This window comes from Myotis brandtii, unplaced genomic scaffold (assembly GCF_000412655.1).
Source record: "Myotis brandtii unplaced genomic scaffold, ASM41265v1 scaffold197, whole genome shotgun sequence".
NCBI lineage: Eukaryota > Metazoa > Chordata > Mammalia > Chiroptera > Vespertilionidae > Myotis > Myotis brandtii.
The window spans coordinates 1,532,794-1,547,936 of NW_005357346.1; the positions used below are offsets into that span (position 1 = coordinate 1,532,794).

Here is a 15,143-nt window from a genome sequence, read left to right on the forward strand (position 1 = left end):
ACACACACACACACACACACACACACACACACACTTCTCCCCCCTCTCTCTTCCCCTCTGCCTTCCATGCTAAAGAAATTTTCTCCTTCCCATTCTTGGGGATCTTTTCTCATTTGGGATCTAAACAGAATGACTTCTTGGGCCCCATTCAACACATTGTCAATGTGATTAGACCATGAAGCCAAATGGATTATCTGTGACTTCATTAAACAGCACCAGACTTGGCCCTCACTCAACCAGATGTCTGGAGACATTTTCCTGATCCTTCGCCACAGGGTGCAGTGGGAGCTCCATTGTCCAGCTTGTGGCCCAGCAGTGAAAGGGGACCTTGTATTAAGGTGGGGCTGACTGACCTCTACAACCCTGAGGGTGAGCAAAGCCCACTAAAGCCATGACCCACCACAGAGATGGGGACATTGTGATTTATAAGAAGAAATATTCGATTTGGGCTTCAACCCCTTTTTCAGCACAGAGTTCCTAAAACCACTGGAATTTCCCAAGTGACTAGAGCACTAGGCACAACTTTTGTAGTAAAGAGGTGACTGTGGATGGGCTCCTGGCTGGGGGCGGTCATCAGAAAGGCCAAGCCATGATTAGAAGCTTGGAATTTTTACTCCCCATTCTCTTGAGAAGAGAGAAGGGCTGAAAATGGAGCTCATGATCAATCATGCCTCCAGAAATTTCCCGAAAGTATGGAGTTCGGAGAGCTTCCAGGCTGGCGAACAACATCCACACCGGAAGGGTGACAGGCCCAACTCCACGGGGACCTCTCACCCTATGCAACTCTTCATCCTGCTGATCACCTGTGTTCTTAATCAACTGGTAAACACAGGTAAGAGTTTCCCTGAGTTCAGTGAGCCGCTCTGGCAAATTAACTGAACCCGAGGAGGGGGCCCTTGGAACCTCTGATCTAGAGCTTGTTGGTCAGAAGCATCAGCGATAACCTGGGATTTCGACTGGCATCTGAAGTGCATGTGTTGGGGGTAGTCTTGTGGGGCTGAGCCCTTAATCTGTGAGGTCTGACGCTACCTCCTGGTAGGTAGTGTCAGAACTGAGTTACACCCGGCTGGTAGGTAGTGTCAGAATTGAGTAGGACACCCAGCTGGCGTCACCGAGAATTGCTTGGTGTGGGGGAAATCACACATCTGGTAACCAGCAGAGAGGACGTGTCTGTGTGAGAAGTGAAGGAGGCACACAGGAAAGAAACAGCAGGAAAGAACCATGGGGTTGGCCCCTTCACAGAAGGATAAAGACGGGGATTGTTCCATATAGAGTGAATGACGAAGAAGGCAAATCAAAGAGGAAGAAAAAAGAGGAAAAGAATCATGAACAGCAACAAAGAGTGAAGGAGGGACAGAGGACAAAGGAGCCAGACGGGGGAGAGAAGACAGAGGTTCTGGTGCGTCCTCAGTGACTCTTGCTCCAATTTGGAAGAACGTTCCATGTGTCACTCCAAGGGGTATGACTTGCTTCCATGCTAACATAGACAGTCCAGCCAGAAAGCCACTGTCCCCTCACCTCTATCCTCCCAGGTCCAGGGCACAGGCAGCAAGCATGGAGCGAGGACTGTCAGAACTGGAAAGGACCCCAAATGGCATTCGGGGTTCTCAGGGGGGCCGCTGCTGCATTTTAGGTGGACTGGTTCTTTACTGGGGAGGATGGTCCTGAGTTCCCTAGGACATTTACGGTCCCTGGCACCCCGGGACCCTAGAGGGGAGCACCCTCTCACTTCCCCTCCCACCGCATTTCTAACCCTTCTCCAGAGGGCGTCCTGGCCCCTGTTGAGAACCACTATGGACGAGACCTTTTAAACAGGGATCTCCACCTCCATTTCCCTGTCTCTAAAAACCACAGGAACCACTCGACTGTTCGGCGTGGAAGATGCTTTAAGTTCTCCTCAGGGAGAGAGTACGAGAAAGGACTGGTGGGTGGAGAGTGGGGGAGTCGTTTCCCTCTGAGACGGTCTCAGCTGGCGCTAGTGCACCCTTTGTTACGTGCCGCTCAGCTGACTGTCAACCCAGTGACACGGATCCTCCTTGCCGGGATTATTCCGACAAGTGCAAAAATAGAGAGGAATGCGGGGCTGGCAGAGGCTCCAGCTGCGGGGAGGAGGGGAGATGTACAGCCACTAAAATTACCCACACAGATGGCCTGGGGCCCCACAGCTGATGGGCCTCTTGCCTGTTAAGGCATTTTCCACTCTCTGGGCCACTCCTAAGCCGCATCATGGCACCCAACACATTTAGAAATGACTCGATGGCCTTATGTCATTGCTGAAATAATAACTCTGTGACAGAGTCCCCAACCCTACTGCGCCCAGACCATACTATAGTAGGGTCCCCAGCGTTGGCGGAATTATTGAGTCATAACAAAATTCGTCACTTTCTCCTCACCCACAGCAAAGTTACCTGCAGAAAGGCCTACGTGATGAAGGCCCTGGGCGAGTGAAAAGATCCTTTTCTCTGGACACACCTCTGGGAACCGGGGTGTTGGGGTGCTAGTGTGACCCCTGGCGGAAGCAGGGATCTAGAGAGGGAGGGAAGGGCTTGGGGCTTGCGCTCTTCCGGTGATCCTCACCTCTCGCAGCCCTTCGTTTTACTCTCATTTCCTCATCTCACTTCCCTCTCTTCCTACATGGCAGCCCTGGGACCCCTTACCCAGCCCTGCAGTTTAGACTTCAGGTGTAGGAGAACTTGGGGAGAGAATCTTCTCTCCTGTATCACATCAATCCATTTTGAAACTTCAGTCAAGATATTTGTCCGCTAGGGCAAAGAGAAAAGAAACGGCAGGGGCTTCCAACACCAAGAATAACCATGGTCTCACTGGATTTGCTCATATAAAATTGTCCACAGGAACCTACAAGCCACCTAGGCTCCCTTCATGATAAAACTCTTCCAATGCCAACTGAGAAAGTCCCCAAATTCTGACCCATTGGGAGGAATCTATGAAGAGAGACTCCAGGGAATGAGGGCTCTGCCCAGGAGAAAGGGCTGTGGGGTAGGGGCATGGGTGTGGGGGAGTCAGGGGCTGGAGGCAGCCACTCTTCACCATTTTGCAGTTTATTTTCACTGAACCATGAGCCATCATCACCTCTGTGCTCCAGGGGCCTCCCCGCTGGGCATGGAGGGTGACGGAAGTGAACCCCCATCTTCCTGCAGGTCTTCCTTCCCAACGCCTCCAGTGACTACTATCCTCTCCCTGGTCTTTCTCCCCATGCCCAGGCCCACTCCCAGGCTTCAGGTGGGCAGGAGGGGAGAGGGCGAGTGGGCCCGACACTGGCAGGTGGCTTTGCACGTACAGCTGCAGCAGTCTAACATCTGTCCTCTGAGGCACAGGCCTGGTTGCTTGCCTTAATTGCATAACAAAGTAGCCAGAGATTAGGGTATGGGCTTTGCCGGGGGAGGACTGAGAACTGGGTTTCTCTATCTGGCCCTCAGGACAAGAGCCATTGGACTGCTTCCAGAGGGACTTCAGTGGGGCCCAACCATTGGGTCCAGGCCAGGGTCACACACTCTAACTTTATCTAAGCAACCTCACTATCTAGAAGCCCAGGCAGGACTGGGCAGGGCTAAGCCCCTGAACCACACTCGATGGCCTCATCTGCTCCTTCATCGTGACATCTTGTTATTTTCTTTAAATTTATTTCTATTGATTTCAGAGAGGAAGGAAGAGGGAGGGAGAGATAGAACATCAATGATGAGAGAGAATCGTTGACTGGCTGCCTTCTGCACACCCCCACCTAGGGATTGAGCCCGCAACCTGGGCATGTGCCCTGACCAGGTATCGAACCAAGACCACCTAGTTCATAGGTCGATGCTCAACTACTGAGCCACGCCAGCCGGGCTGACATCCTGTTATTTTTTAAGGCCAAACCCCCAGTCAGCTCTCCCATTCTGACTGATAAAATAGTGCAGGGGTCCTCAAACTATGGCCCACGGGCCACATGCAAATACAAATATTGTATTTGTTCCCATTTTGTTTTTTTACTTCAAAATAAGATATGTGCAGTGTGCATAGGAATTTGTTCATTGTTTTTTTTAAAACTATAGTCCGGCCCTCCAACAGTCTGAGGGACAGTGAACTGGCCCCCTGTTTAAAAAGTTTGAGGACCCCTGAAATAGTGGATCTCCACGTGTGGTCCCTGGACCTGACCCATCAGCATCGCCTAGGAACTCGTTAGGACACCATGTTCTCAGGCCCCATCCGGATCTGCTGCATCAGGAATGCTAGGGGAGGCGCCCAGTAATCTGTCTTAACAAGCCCTGTGGGTGATTCTCCGCTTGCTCAAGTTGGAGGACAGGGTTATAGGACCCTTCTCTCTCTCCTCCACTGGGCCCTCCTGCTGTGTGCAGCCCTTTCTTCATCTGGTACTGACAACCCACCCTCATCCTCACTCCCACCAGATGACTCGGCCTCCTTCACAGGCAGGATAATAGCATTAATATATAGTCCATCCACCTCCATCTCCTCATATCTACCGTTTTCAAACCCTCCTTCATTTCCTCACTTCCTATGCAGCTACCCTCTTAACGGCTGTCCTCCGTGGCACACACATGCCCTTCACACTCCCGCTCCAACCTCACTCTCTGACGGACTCTTTGCAATCTTCTGTTCAGATTCTTCTTCCTCTGGCCTACGCAGGGCCTTGACATCACTTCTTTCTTTCCTTGCAAACTCATCCAGCTATCATTTCAATGGTCACTTCTAAGTAGATGGTTCTCATATCATAATCTTTATTCCCCAACTTCTTCAAATTCCAGATCTGCATTTTCAGCAGCTTCTAGGACACTGCCCCTGCTTGCCTAAGAAGCACCTCAATTTGCACAGTCCAAACTCAAAGACACCTTCTCCCTCCACTTTTCTTTAACCACCACCATCATCACCTATTATCATTCTGACTTTTGTCTGCACAACCAACTTCTGCGATCTTATTGGTTTTACCATTCCTGGTCAACCATGGTAACTTTTCTGATTAAAAACTTAGCATGCCATGGACTGCAAAGTTCTTGTGGGTCCAAGTAAAATGGATCCAACGGGAATTATCTTAAAAGCCAACAGCTGCCATCCATTCTGTGCCTAAATTCATCGGGTAGAATGCTTAGGGTTTCTCGTGCTCTGGACCTGAGTCTAGAGCAGTGGTTCTCAACCTTGGCTGCACATTAGAATCACCTGGGAATCTTTTCAAAATCCTGATTTCTGGGCCTCATCCTCCAGAAACTCTGTTTCTTTGTGACTAATGTTGTGGCCTCACCCCATAACTAAGAAACAGAATTTCCGGAGGAAGAGGCCCAGAAATCAGGATTTTAAAAAGATTCCCAGGTGATTCTAATGTGCAGCCAAGGTTGAGAACCACTGCTCTAGACTATATCAGATATTTACATTACGATTCATAACAGTAGCAACATTACAGTTATGAAGTAGCAACGGAAATAATTTTATAGTTGGGGGTCACCACAACATGAGGAATTGTATTTAAAGGGCCTGAAGGTTGAGAACCACTGTCCTAAGGGAAGGACTCAGCCCCCTTTGAGCAGAAAGGATAATAAATCAGATGAGAAGGCTTCCTCCCCTGCTCCACGAGCAATCAGATTCCTATTTCTGGGTCACTCGCTCTAAGCTAAATGACCCTCTGGGGAGGGTTTACACGTTCATAGTCCTCTGAGACAACTACTACTTTGTTAGTGAAAGCAATGAATGGATGTTTGGATCGGAAAGGGGAGATAGAGTTAGGGTCAGGGTCAAGGGTCAAGGGTGATGGTCAGCATCAGGGGCAGGATTAGGGTCAGAATCTCATGTGACACAGCATGCCACTGTTGTTAATAAAAGCATTACCCACCCTCCCCCAGTGTAATCATGGCCCAAATATCTGCCAATGGATTAATCACTGGTTACTCTGAGCATCCTCAGCATCTCCAATCTGTGATTTCATAAGTGGGTCGTTTTGACCTAGGAAGTAGGTGTGGAGTCACTAGCCTCAGGACTAAAATAGGGGGAGTCGAGTCAGCCAAGGAAGAGGATGAGCCTGTGGGTATTTCTGATGCCACCACCCACAGAGGGTGATCACAGTTTCTGCTGGGTACGGAGGGCTACAGGGTTTTAAGGAAGTTCATCAGTTCCAACAATCCCATTGTGGGAGGCGAGAAAACTTAATCCCAGAAAGGTTTCATGATCTGCTTACAGTCACGGAGCTCCCCGTAGCTGAGACGGGTCCAGACCCAGGATCCTAATTCTAAGTCCAGTGTTCCTTCCATGCTGCCAGGATTTGGGGCTATTCTTCATCTCACACAGTCTTAGGCTAATCCCTCCACCTGTGTCTACAGCTGACTGTCAGCGAGTACGAGTAATAGGGGTGATGTGCATGGTGGGTCCTTTTCCGTAAGAGATGTCTCCCGAATGAGGGGCAGTCCTCTTGGATAGCATTGCTTGGTTCAAGTGTCAAGCCCAGGACACAGCTTTGTCCCCAGGGCCAGGACAAACCCACAAAGGTGAGGAAATACTACTCACGATTTGTCTCGCCTGCCGAGCCGTCTTGGGGGGCTTGCCTGTCTCCTTCGGGGGGACAAGGATTTTCCCCGGCTTCTCACTTGGGTTGGAGAGTGGGCACTTGCAGGTTTCAGGATCTGAGGGAGATATGAGGAGTTGGCACACTGGTTTCTAACGGCCCCCGTTCTTGAGTCTTCCCACAGCACAGCCTCCAGCCCCCAGCCCCCTCATGATCACATGGTTTAGAAGGCCCTGAGCTGGGAGACTTCCAGGAGGAAGTCTGAGACACCGAGTTCCTCTCTCATCCTGCACAAGCGAGAAGCAAAGGTACCACTTCCCCAGGGGGTAGGATGCCCCCTTTACCGAGGCAGAGAGAGGAGCAGAGCCCAGTGCCTCAGCCTCCTGGGCTGTGTTTAGTTGCTCAGCAAGTTCCTCTCTCGTGCAGGCAAAGTCCCATCTCCATTCCCCCAGAAATCACTTGTTCCTTTCGCTCTCCACACACCCACACGCACAGAGTGGTTTCAATTTGCCGAGAATCTTCATTCCAGGTCCCGCAGAGTGAAGATGACAAGTCCCTACGTGCTAAACATAACCGAGCCTGAATGTGGATAACCCTTCCCCCTGTGGTCCTCAGTGCCTGCACAGGCTTCTCTCAGTGACTCCACAGGCCCTGGAGGGACAAGGACAAGCAGGCATCATGTCACATTGAAAGTGACAAGGTGGAAGGAAGAAGGGCTCATGAGTTTATATAAAGCCAGCAGAGCGCTTGCTCCTTTGTTTGCCACTGTGACACCAGGTCAGAATTTTTTGCCGAAGGGCTTTGCTGTTTATTAAGCAAAGCAGACAGGTTTCAGGATCTGAGGGAGATATGAGGAGTTGGCACACTGGTTTCTAACGGCCCCCGTTCTTGAGTCTTCCCACAGCACAGCCTCCAGCCCCCAGCCCCCTCATGATCACATGGTTTAGAAGGCCCTGAGCTGGGAGACTTCCAGGAGGAAGTCTGAGACACCGAGTTCCTCTCTCATCCTGCACAAGCGAGAAGCAAAGGTACCACTTCCCCAGGGGGTAGGATGCCCCCTTTACCGAGGCAGAGAAAGGAGCAGAGCCCAGTGCCTCAGCCTCCTGGGCTGTGTTTAGTTGCTCAGCGAGTTCCTCTCCCGTGCAGGCAAAGTTCCATCTTCATTCCCCCAGAAATCACTTGTTCCTTTCGCTCTCCATACACCCACACGCACAGAGTGGTTTCAATTTGCCAAGAATCTCCATTCCAGGTCCCGCAGAGTGAAGATGACAAGTCCCCACGTGCTAAACATAACCGAGCCTGAATGTGGATAACCCTTCCCCCTGTGGTCCTCAGTGCCTGCACAGGCTCCTCTCAGTGACTCCACAGGCCCTGGAGGGACAAGGACAAGCAGGCATCATGTCACATTGAAAGTGACAAGGTGGAAGGAAGAAGGGCTCATGAGTTTATATAAAGCCAGCAGAGCGCTTGCTCCTTTGTTTGCCACTGTGACACCAGGTCAGAATTTTTTGCCGAAGGGCTTTGCTGTTTATTAAGCAAAGCAGAGATACAATGTGACTCTTCTAAAGCTGGGGACCCACTCACTCATCCTGGTTTGCCCAGGAATTTCCTGGTTTAAAAAAATTTGTTTAAATTGAGAAAAAAATTTTTTTAAATTGAGAGAGAGAGAGAACTTGTTGTTCCACTTATTTATGCATTCATTGGTGCCCTGACTGAGGACTGAACCCATAACCTTGGTGTTTACGGACGACACTCCAGACAACTGGCTACCCTGCCAGGGCAGGACTTTCCTGGTTTTAAGTACTGAAAATCTCATATCCTGGGAAAATCTTCAGTTTCAGGGAAACTGGGATGATCAGCCACTCTATTACACAGGCAAAACAGAACAAAACTAGAGCCTTAGTATAAAATGACTAACATTTTAGATTGATTTCATAGAAAGAACTGCAGACCAACACATTGCTTTAACTGTGACATCTAAGTTGACTTTAGCTCTCATTTTTGAGGTAGTATATGCAATGAGATACTTTAATTGTCCATGTCAAACAGCAAATGGCTTATCTTTTTTTAAAAAACTAGGGTGGCTACCAAGCAAGATAACCCCAAGAAAGTTTTCACCATCTCAGAAATGTGGGGATGAGGCAAGAGGGATTGGGGAGACAGGACAGAGACAAAAAGAGAGGGAGAGAGATCTTCCCAGCACCTACCTTCATTCTCATGTCCCTGGCATATTTCTCCAGCTCCTTCCTTATGTCAGCCCTCAACATCTTTGAGACATTGAGGACCAGCTGCTTCCACTCAATGGGCTGGAAGCTATGAGGCTCATGGGGGACGTACAGCCCAATCTTGACCTTCTTGACTGTGTGCAGGTATTTCTTGTAGGAGTCTTCAAAGTCAAAGATAAGGTCACTCAGAGTCCGAAAGGTCAGCGGCTTGTCCATCAGCTCAGCCCTCCGGCTCATGCCCAGCGAGCCATAGTGGCCATTGCAATAAATCCCCAGCACGACATGATGAAAGTAGTTTCCTGAGAAGTAGGTTTTAAAGCTGATGGGGAATCGCTCAATGGAAGGCTGTCCATTGGTTAAATATCTTAGATAATTCTGAATCAAGGAAGATAAAGGAGGCCTTGAAAATTCACAGCGCTGGGATTCCCAGCAAGGGAAAGGGGCCATGGGTCAGTCCATCCCTCTGCCTCTGAGCAGGCCGACACCCAACCTTTCCAGACTAATCCTCTTTGAAAGGGTTCACAGATATCTTCGAGTACCTACTATATGGTGCACCCGAACCAAATTAATGTGGGACAAAGAGGGAAAATGGCGATCTTCTTTAGTAATTAAATAAATGCAAAACAAAACAATAACAAGTACTTTCTCCTCTCTTGGGTTTCTACAGAGGATGACAAGCTTTTAAAGGGTTTTATATGCACTGGGAATGACATTCCCAGATGTTAATTCTGGCTGGAGTATGTGGGACATTCCAAGAATCGAAGGTTTCTGCAATGTTCGGGGGAGAGATGACAACCAGAAGCAAGGCAAGGCAATGGACCTGTAAAAGGGACAGGCTGGCTGATGAACTAGATCAGTGGTTCTCAACCTTCTGGCCCTTTAAATACAGGTCCTCACGTTGTGACCCAACCATAAAATTATTCTCGTGGCTACTTCATAACTGTAATGTTGCTACTGTTATGAATCGTAATGTAAATATCTGATATGCAGGATGGTCTTAGGCGACCCCTGTGAAAGGGTCGTTCGACCGCCAAAGGGGTCGCGACCCACAGGTTGAGAACCGCTGAACTAGATGGTAAGGACAGAAGGTGTCAGAATGGTCATATGTGCAGTCCGCCTCTCCTAAGAATCATGATGACAAGGATGATGTGGGCTCACACAGCCTGCACCCCTTGGAACAGCATCACTACTACTAGTATCCCCTCCCCATTCCCCGTGTGAGCTTCCCTGACCTTCTTCAGCCCGGGTATTTCCTTACCCACCCCAGTAACTCCCAGAGCACTTGTTGTTTACTCATACAGCATTCTGATTATTTGCTGTTTGTATATTGTGAGGGCAGGAGTTGTGCTGGGCATCCTGCTACCTCTCCCTGGCATAGCGCTCCAGGCACACAGAGTGCTTACACACAGTACTTGCACACAGAGTACTTGCTGAAAGTACTTGAGCCTTAGATCAAGAGGATATGTTCCCTTACACTTAAAACTGCATTCAGTGTGTGTGTGTGGGGGGGGGGGGGGGGAATCCAGACACCCTTAAAAAACAGAAGCTGCTAGAACTCAGCCCACAGCCCCGAGGTCAGCCTTGACCTCAATGTGATCACGGAGGGCTATTCTCTCCAAAATGATTTCTCCTGCTCTCTCGCCACTTCGTCATGTGAGATGAACTGGCAGTCAGGGAGTGAGATCACATCCTTCTGAGGCCTCTTACATAAATTCTTTCTTGCTTTCTGGGGCGAGTTCTCTGGGGCTGGCTTAAGGGCATTCCTCAGTTATTTAAGTCAGTGTAACAAACACTGAGCGAGCGCCTCCTGGCCCAACAGCCTGCTGGGCGGGGCTGTGGGGCCAACGGTGAAGAACGCAGCCCTTCTCTGCAAGTCTGATGGAGAGAGAGACTCAAAAGGGACACAATATGGTCAGAATGGCGATTCCTCAAAAAATACTAGACGTAGACTTACCCCATGATCCAGCAATTCCACCTCTGGGTCTAGATCCAAAAGAATTAAAAGCAGGGACTAGAACAGATATTTGCACACCCCTGTTCACAGCAGCATTACTCACAATTGTCAAAAGGTGGAAACAACCCAAGTGTCCATGGACAGATGAACTGATAAACAAGTGGGGTATATACTAGTACATACAATGGAATATCATTCAGCCTTGAAAAAGAAGATAATTCTGACGGGGCTGGGTGTAGGTGGGTGAGTGGAGGGGGAAATGGGGAACATCTGTAATAGTGTCAATGATAAATTTTTAAAAAGAAGATAATTCTGACACATGCTATGACATAGATGAATCTTATGGACATTATGCTAAGTGAAATGAGCCAGTCACAAAAGGATAGATACTGTATAAATCCATTTTATGAGGCATCTGCAGTAGTCAAATGCAGAGAGACAAAAAGTAAAGTGATGGTTGCCAGGGGCTGGGGAGGAGGGCATGGGAAGTCGGTGTTTAATGGGTGTGCCATTTCAGTTGAGGAGAGGAAGTTCTGGAGATGGACGGTGGTGATGGCTACACCAAAATGTGAATGTTCTCAATGCCCCTGAACTGCACACTTAAAATGGTTAAAATAATAAACTTTATGTTATATATATTTTACTACACACACAGAAATGTGTCCCCACCCCAGCCAAAAGGGGGTGAGGCAGAGCTGGGTGGTGGAGCAGTCCCACCTGCCGTGGGAGTGCGGGATGGAGGGCACGCCCAGGGAGCTTTGACAAGGAGGAGCATTCTGGAGCAGGGGGCTTGCCCCACAGCCTGTCTCCCGCTCAGCCTCCTCACCTTGCACCTCCAGCTGCCTGGCTCAGGGTGAGCAGGTTGAGAGGTTACACCTGGGGCTCCCTGCCCCCATTCCCTGAGGGAACTAAAGAAGCTACAGTTGGATGACCCATTGCCTCCCCTCAGGGGTCCGCCTCATTTGGGAGTCCCCCAGGCGGTGATGACCTCAGCTTCAGTCCCGATCGGGAATATCAGGAGGGCTGGCTGGGCGGTGCGGACCCACCCGCGCTGGTCAAATAGTCACAGCACAGGAGCGGCCAACAGCACAGACCAAAATGTAATGTTCTCAATCCCCTTGAACTGCACACTTAAAGTAAGGTGGTAGCCCTGGCCGGGTGACTCAGATGGTTGGAGCATCATCCCATACACCAAAAGGTTGAGGGTTCGACTCCCAGTCAGGGCACATAACCCAGGTTGCAGGTTGGATCCCCAGTTGGAGCACGTACTGGAGGCAACTAATTGATGTTTCGCACATCAATGTTTCTTTCACTCCCTCTCTCCATTCCTCTCTCTCTAATATCAATAAATATATCTTCGAGTAAGGATTAAAAAATTTTTTAAATGAAGTGGTAAGTTTATATCATGAATATTTTACCACAGTTTTTAAAACCCCACAGTCACAATAGATGTAAATCATTATGCTGTACATAGTACTATATGTTAATAAAATTTTTAAATGAAGTGGTAAGTTTATATTATGAATATTTTACCACAATTTTTAAAACCCCACAGTCACAACAGATGTAAATCATTATGCTGTACATAGTACTATATGTTGATTACATCTCAATAAAACTAAAAAAAAAACACAAAAAACTCACAATATGAAGTGTGCTGTAAGAGGCAAGCCTGGGGACCTAAGAGAAGAGGCCCCAACATGACTCTCCTGGGACAAGGAGAGTCAGCCACGGGGAGAGTGGATATGGGGAGGGGATGGGAGAGACCACCAGATGGTGCATCTTGTCACAAGTCAGTATCTCTAGGACATGTTCCATCGTTACAGCCATCAGTAAACCCATGGGTCCTGGAGTAGTGTGGAACCAAAGTGGGGTCGGGGGGGATGAGGGGGGAGACAAAGGTGTGGTGAGGGCAGGGAAATAGCCTGAGCTTTGCTGGGGAAGAGGGACCAGCAGGGCCCTGAGCCCCTGGAAAAGGCCCCACCAGCCAGCCTGCTGGGGATGTGCCTGACGTGCCTCTGCTAATGAACCACGTAAATAAACCACAGTGCTTTACCACAATTAAGCCCCGCCAGGGTCAGCTATGGCCCCAAAAGCGCTGCCGTTATTCAAAAAGCCATTTGGAACCAAAGGTCTATCACCCCAGCACGCATGAGAAAGTGTGCCCACGTGCTCGAGCAAGACGGAAGCCGTGGCTCTCTGTGAATGAATCCCGAAATCCGGGCTAACGAGACGAGAGAACGCAGGAAGGACACCGGCTTCAAAGAAGAGCCAAGGTTGCCAAGGCACCAGTTGTTTCCCAGGATCTGTGGCGGGGGCGGGGGTGGGGGTGAAGGCCCAGACAGATGACCCAAGTCCTGTCCTTCACTGTGCTCGTGAGCAAAGCAGGCCACAGGGATGCTGACACAGAGCAGAGAGCAAAGACAAAGATGCTGTAGCTTTTAGAATTCAGGGCTGTGTTTCTTGTCTGTGTCCAAGGGTCAAATTTCCCTGAGTTCGGCAGTGAGAGCCGAATTACTCCACCCTCCCCACACTTTTCTTAAATGTGACACCAGCAAGAACAAAGGAAAAGCAAGAGTATATCCTTGGATTTGGACAGGCCCAGAGGCTCGTCATAGGTCTAGCCCCACAATTCTAAGTTGTTGTTTTTTTTTAATATATATATATTGTTATTGGTTTCAGAGAGGAAGGGAGAGGGAGAGATAGAAACATCAATGATGAGAGAGAATCATTGATCAGCTGCCTCCTGCACGCCCCACACTGGGGATCGAGCCTGCAACCTGGGCGTGTGCCATGACCGGGAATCGAATCGTGACTTCCTGGTTCATAGGTCGATGCTCAACCACTGAGCCACCCTGGCCAGGCCTAAAAGTTTTTAGGTAATTCCTGTAACTTAAAGTAAGGCTTGAATTTATAAATTTGCACAGGGTCAAGTCTACTGTGTGCATGACTGTTGTAAAGCAAGATGGCCCAGGTGCACTCGGACATCCATCAGCAGGCGGTCTGAAGGGAACTGTCCACCCAGCGAAGGGTCTGCGTTTGTGATCTCCTTCTCTGATCTCTTCCAGCAAATCCCCAACAACTGTTCACCCCCATTAAACCTGCAGGAGGCTCTGCCCAACAGCTGTGCTGCCTCTTGCCATGGGGGGGAGTGGGGCCCTGAGCCAACTGCTGCCCCCACCCACCCTGGTCCTGCACTCCTGCTGGACTCCCCAGACACCCCTTTCATCTCTGTGAGAAGCAGGGAGGAGGTCTGACAGGGGGTTGGGGAGGGGCTTCTGTAAGGCTCAAGTTTCCACTCTTGAAATGTCAGCCCGGGCACCTGTGGACAATCTTGTTCAGACCAGGCCTGCCAGTGCTCTGCAGACTGCAGAAGGGCGGAAAGTACCCTTTCCATAAAAATGTCCCACTGTCCCGTCTGATTCTCAGCCACCCATCCTTCCGCTCATTTCTGTATCTCTTTGCCGGATTACCTTCTACCTTTGGAGTTGTCCTTGTCAGTGTCGTTTATGGGCTCTTTGTGTCAACTAGACTAAAAAATAATGAGATTTCATCTTTGAGCTTTTCCTCTTCTCCATGAACAGCACCTGCCACCCCTTAAACACACAGCTCCCAAAGTGGCATTTCGGGCGCTGAGCCCCTCCTGAGCTCCACACTCCCAATACCCCACCCGGCATCCCACAGGCACCTCAAATCCAGCACAGCCAAATCTGAACTCATCTCCCCAGAAACCTAATCCTCCTTTTTAAGTCCTTCCCTTGGACTGTTGAAGGATTATCCCATCCCCCGTTTTCCAAGCCAGAAATGTGGAGTCACCGCCTCTTTCTCCTCTAACTCCTCACATCTGATCGGTCCACAAGTTGATGACACCCCCAACGCCTTCCTCACCTTCACTGCTGCTGTCTTCGTTCACAGCTGTGCCGACGTCACCTGTCTGTCATTCTCACCCCTCCAGCTCCTCCTGCACAGACTGTTACTTAATCCAGAAACCTGTATTTGCTGATCCCTTCCTCATCAGCTTCTACACCTAGCTGGCCTCCAAGGCCTGCAAATTCTATCTCCTTCATATCTCTTGAAACTGTCTCTCCAACCCATTCCCGTTGCCAGGACCATGGTCCAAGCACCACCATTTCCCTCATGTAACAGCTCCTACCTGGCTCTGCAGATCCAGCCCCAGCCTTCCCGTCCGCCCTTCAACCTGCCCTAAGGATTACCTCTCTGAAGCGCACACCTGATGATGTCACAGCTCTGCTCCAGAGCTTTCACCTGGGCTGCCCATTGCCTTTTTGCAAAAGGTCACACTTCTCGGCACAGCACCCAAGGACCTAACTGGTCTGACTTGGGACCACCTCTCAAGCCCAGGTCTTGCCATGTTCTCTTGGTCACAGGTCCTTCTAGCCATCACCCCAAAGGACTGGGAGTTTCTTCGCTCTTCTATCAGATCATGTTCTACTGCCTTCAC

At 49.7% G+C, this 15,143-nt stretch overlaps 1 protein-coding gene across 1 annotated transcript in view; it reads right to left on the minus strand.

Moving 5' to 3' along the window:
• Nucleotides 1–15,143, minus strand: part of VASH2 (vasohibin 2) — a 38,048-nt gene that overhangs the window by 9,078 nt on the left and 13,827 nt on the right. The window contains exons 5-6 of the mRNA XM_005865161.2: nucleotides 8,710–9,091; nucleotides 6,505–6,620 (exon numbers count right to left, since the gene is read on the minus strand). Coding sequence (XP_005865223.1) covers nucleotides 6,505–6,620; nucleotides 8,710–9,091 — 498 coding nt within the window. The remainder of the gene's footprint in view (nucleotides 1–6,504; nucleotides 6,621–8,709; nucleotides 9,092–15,143) is intronic.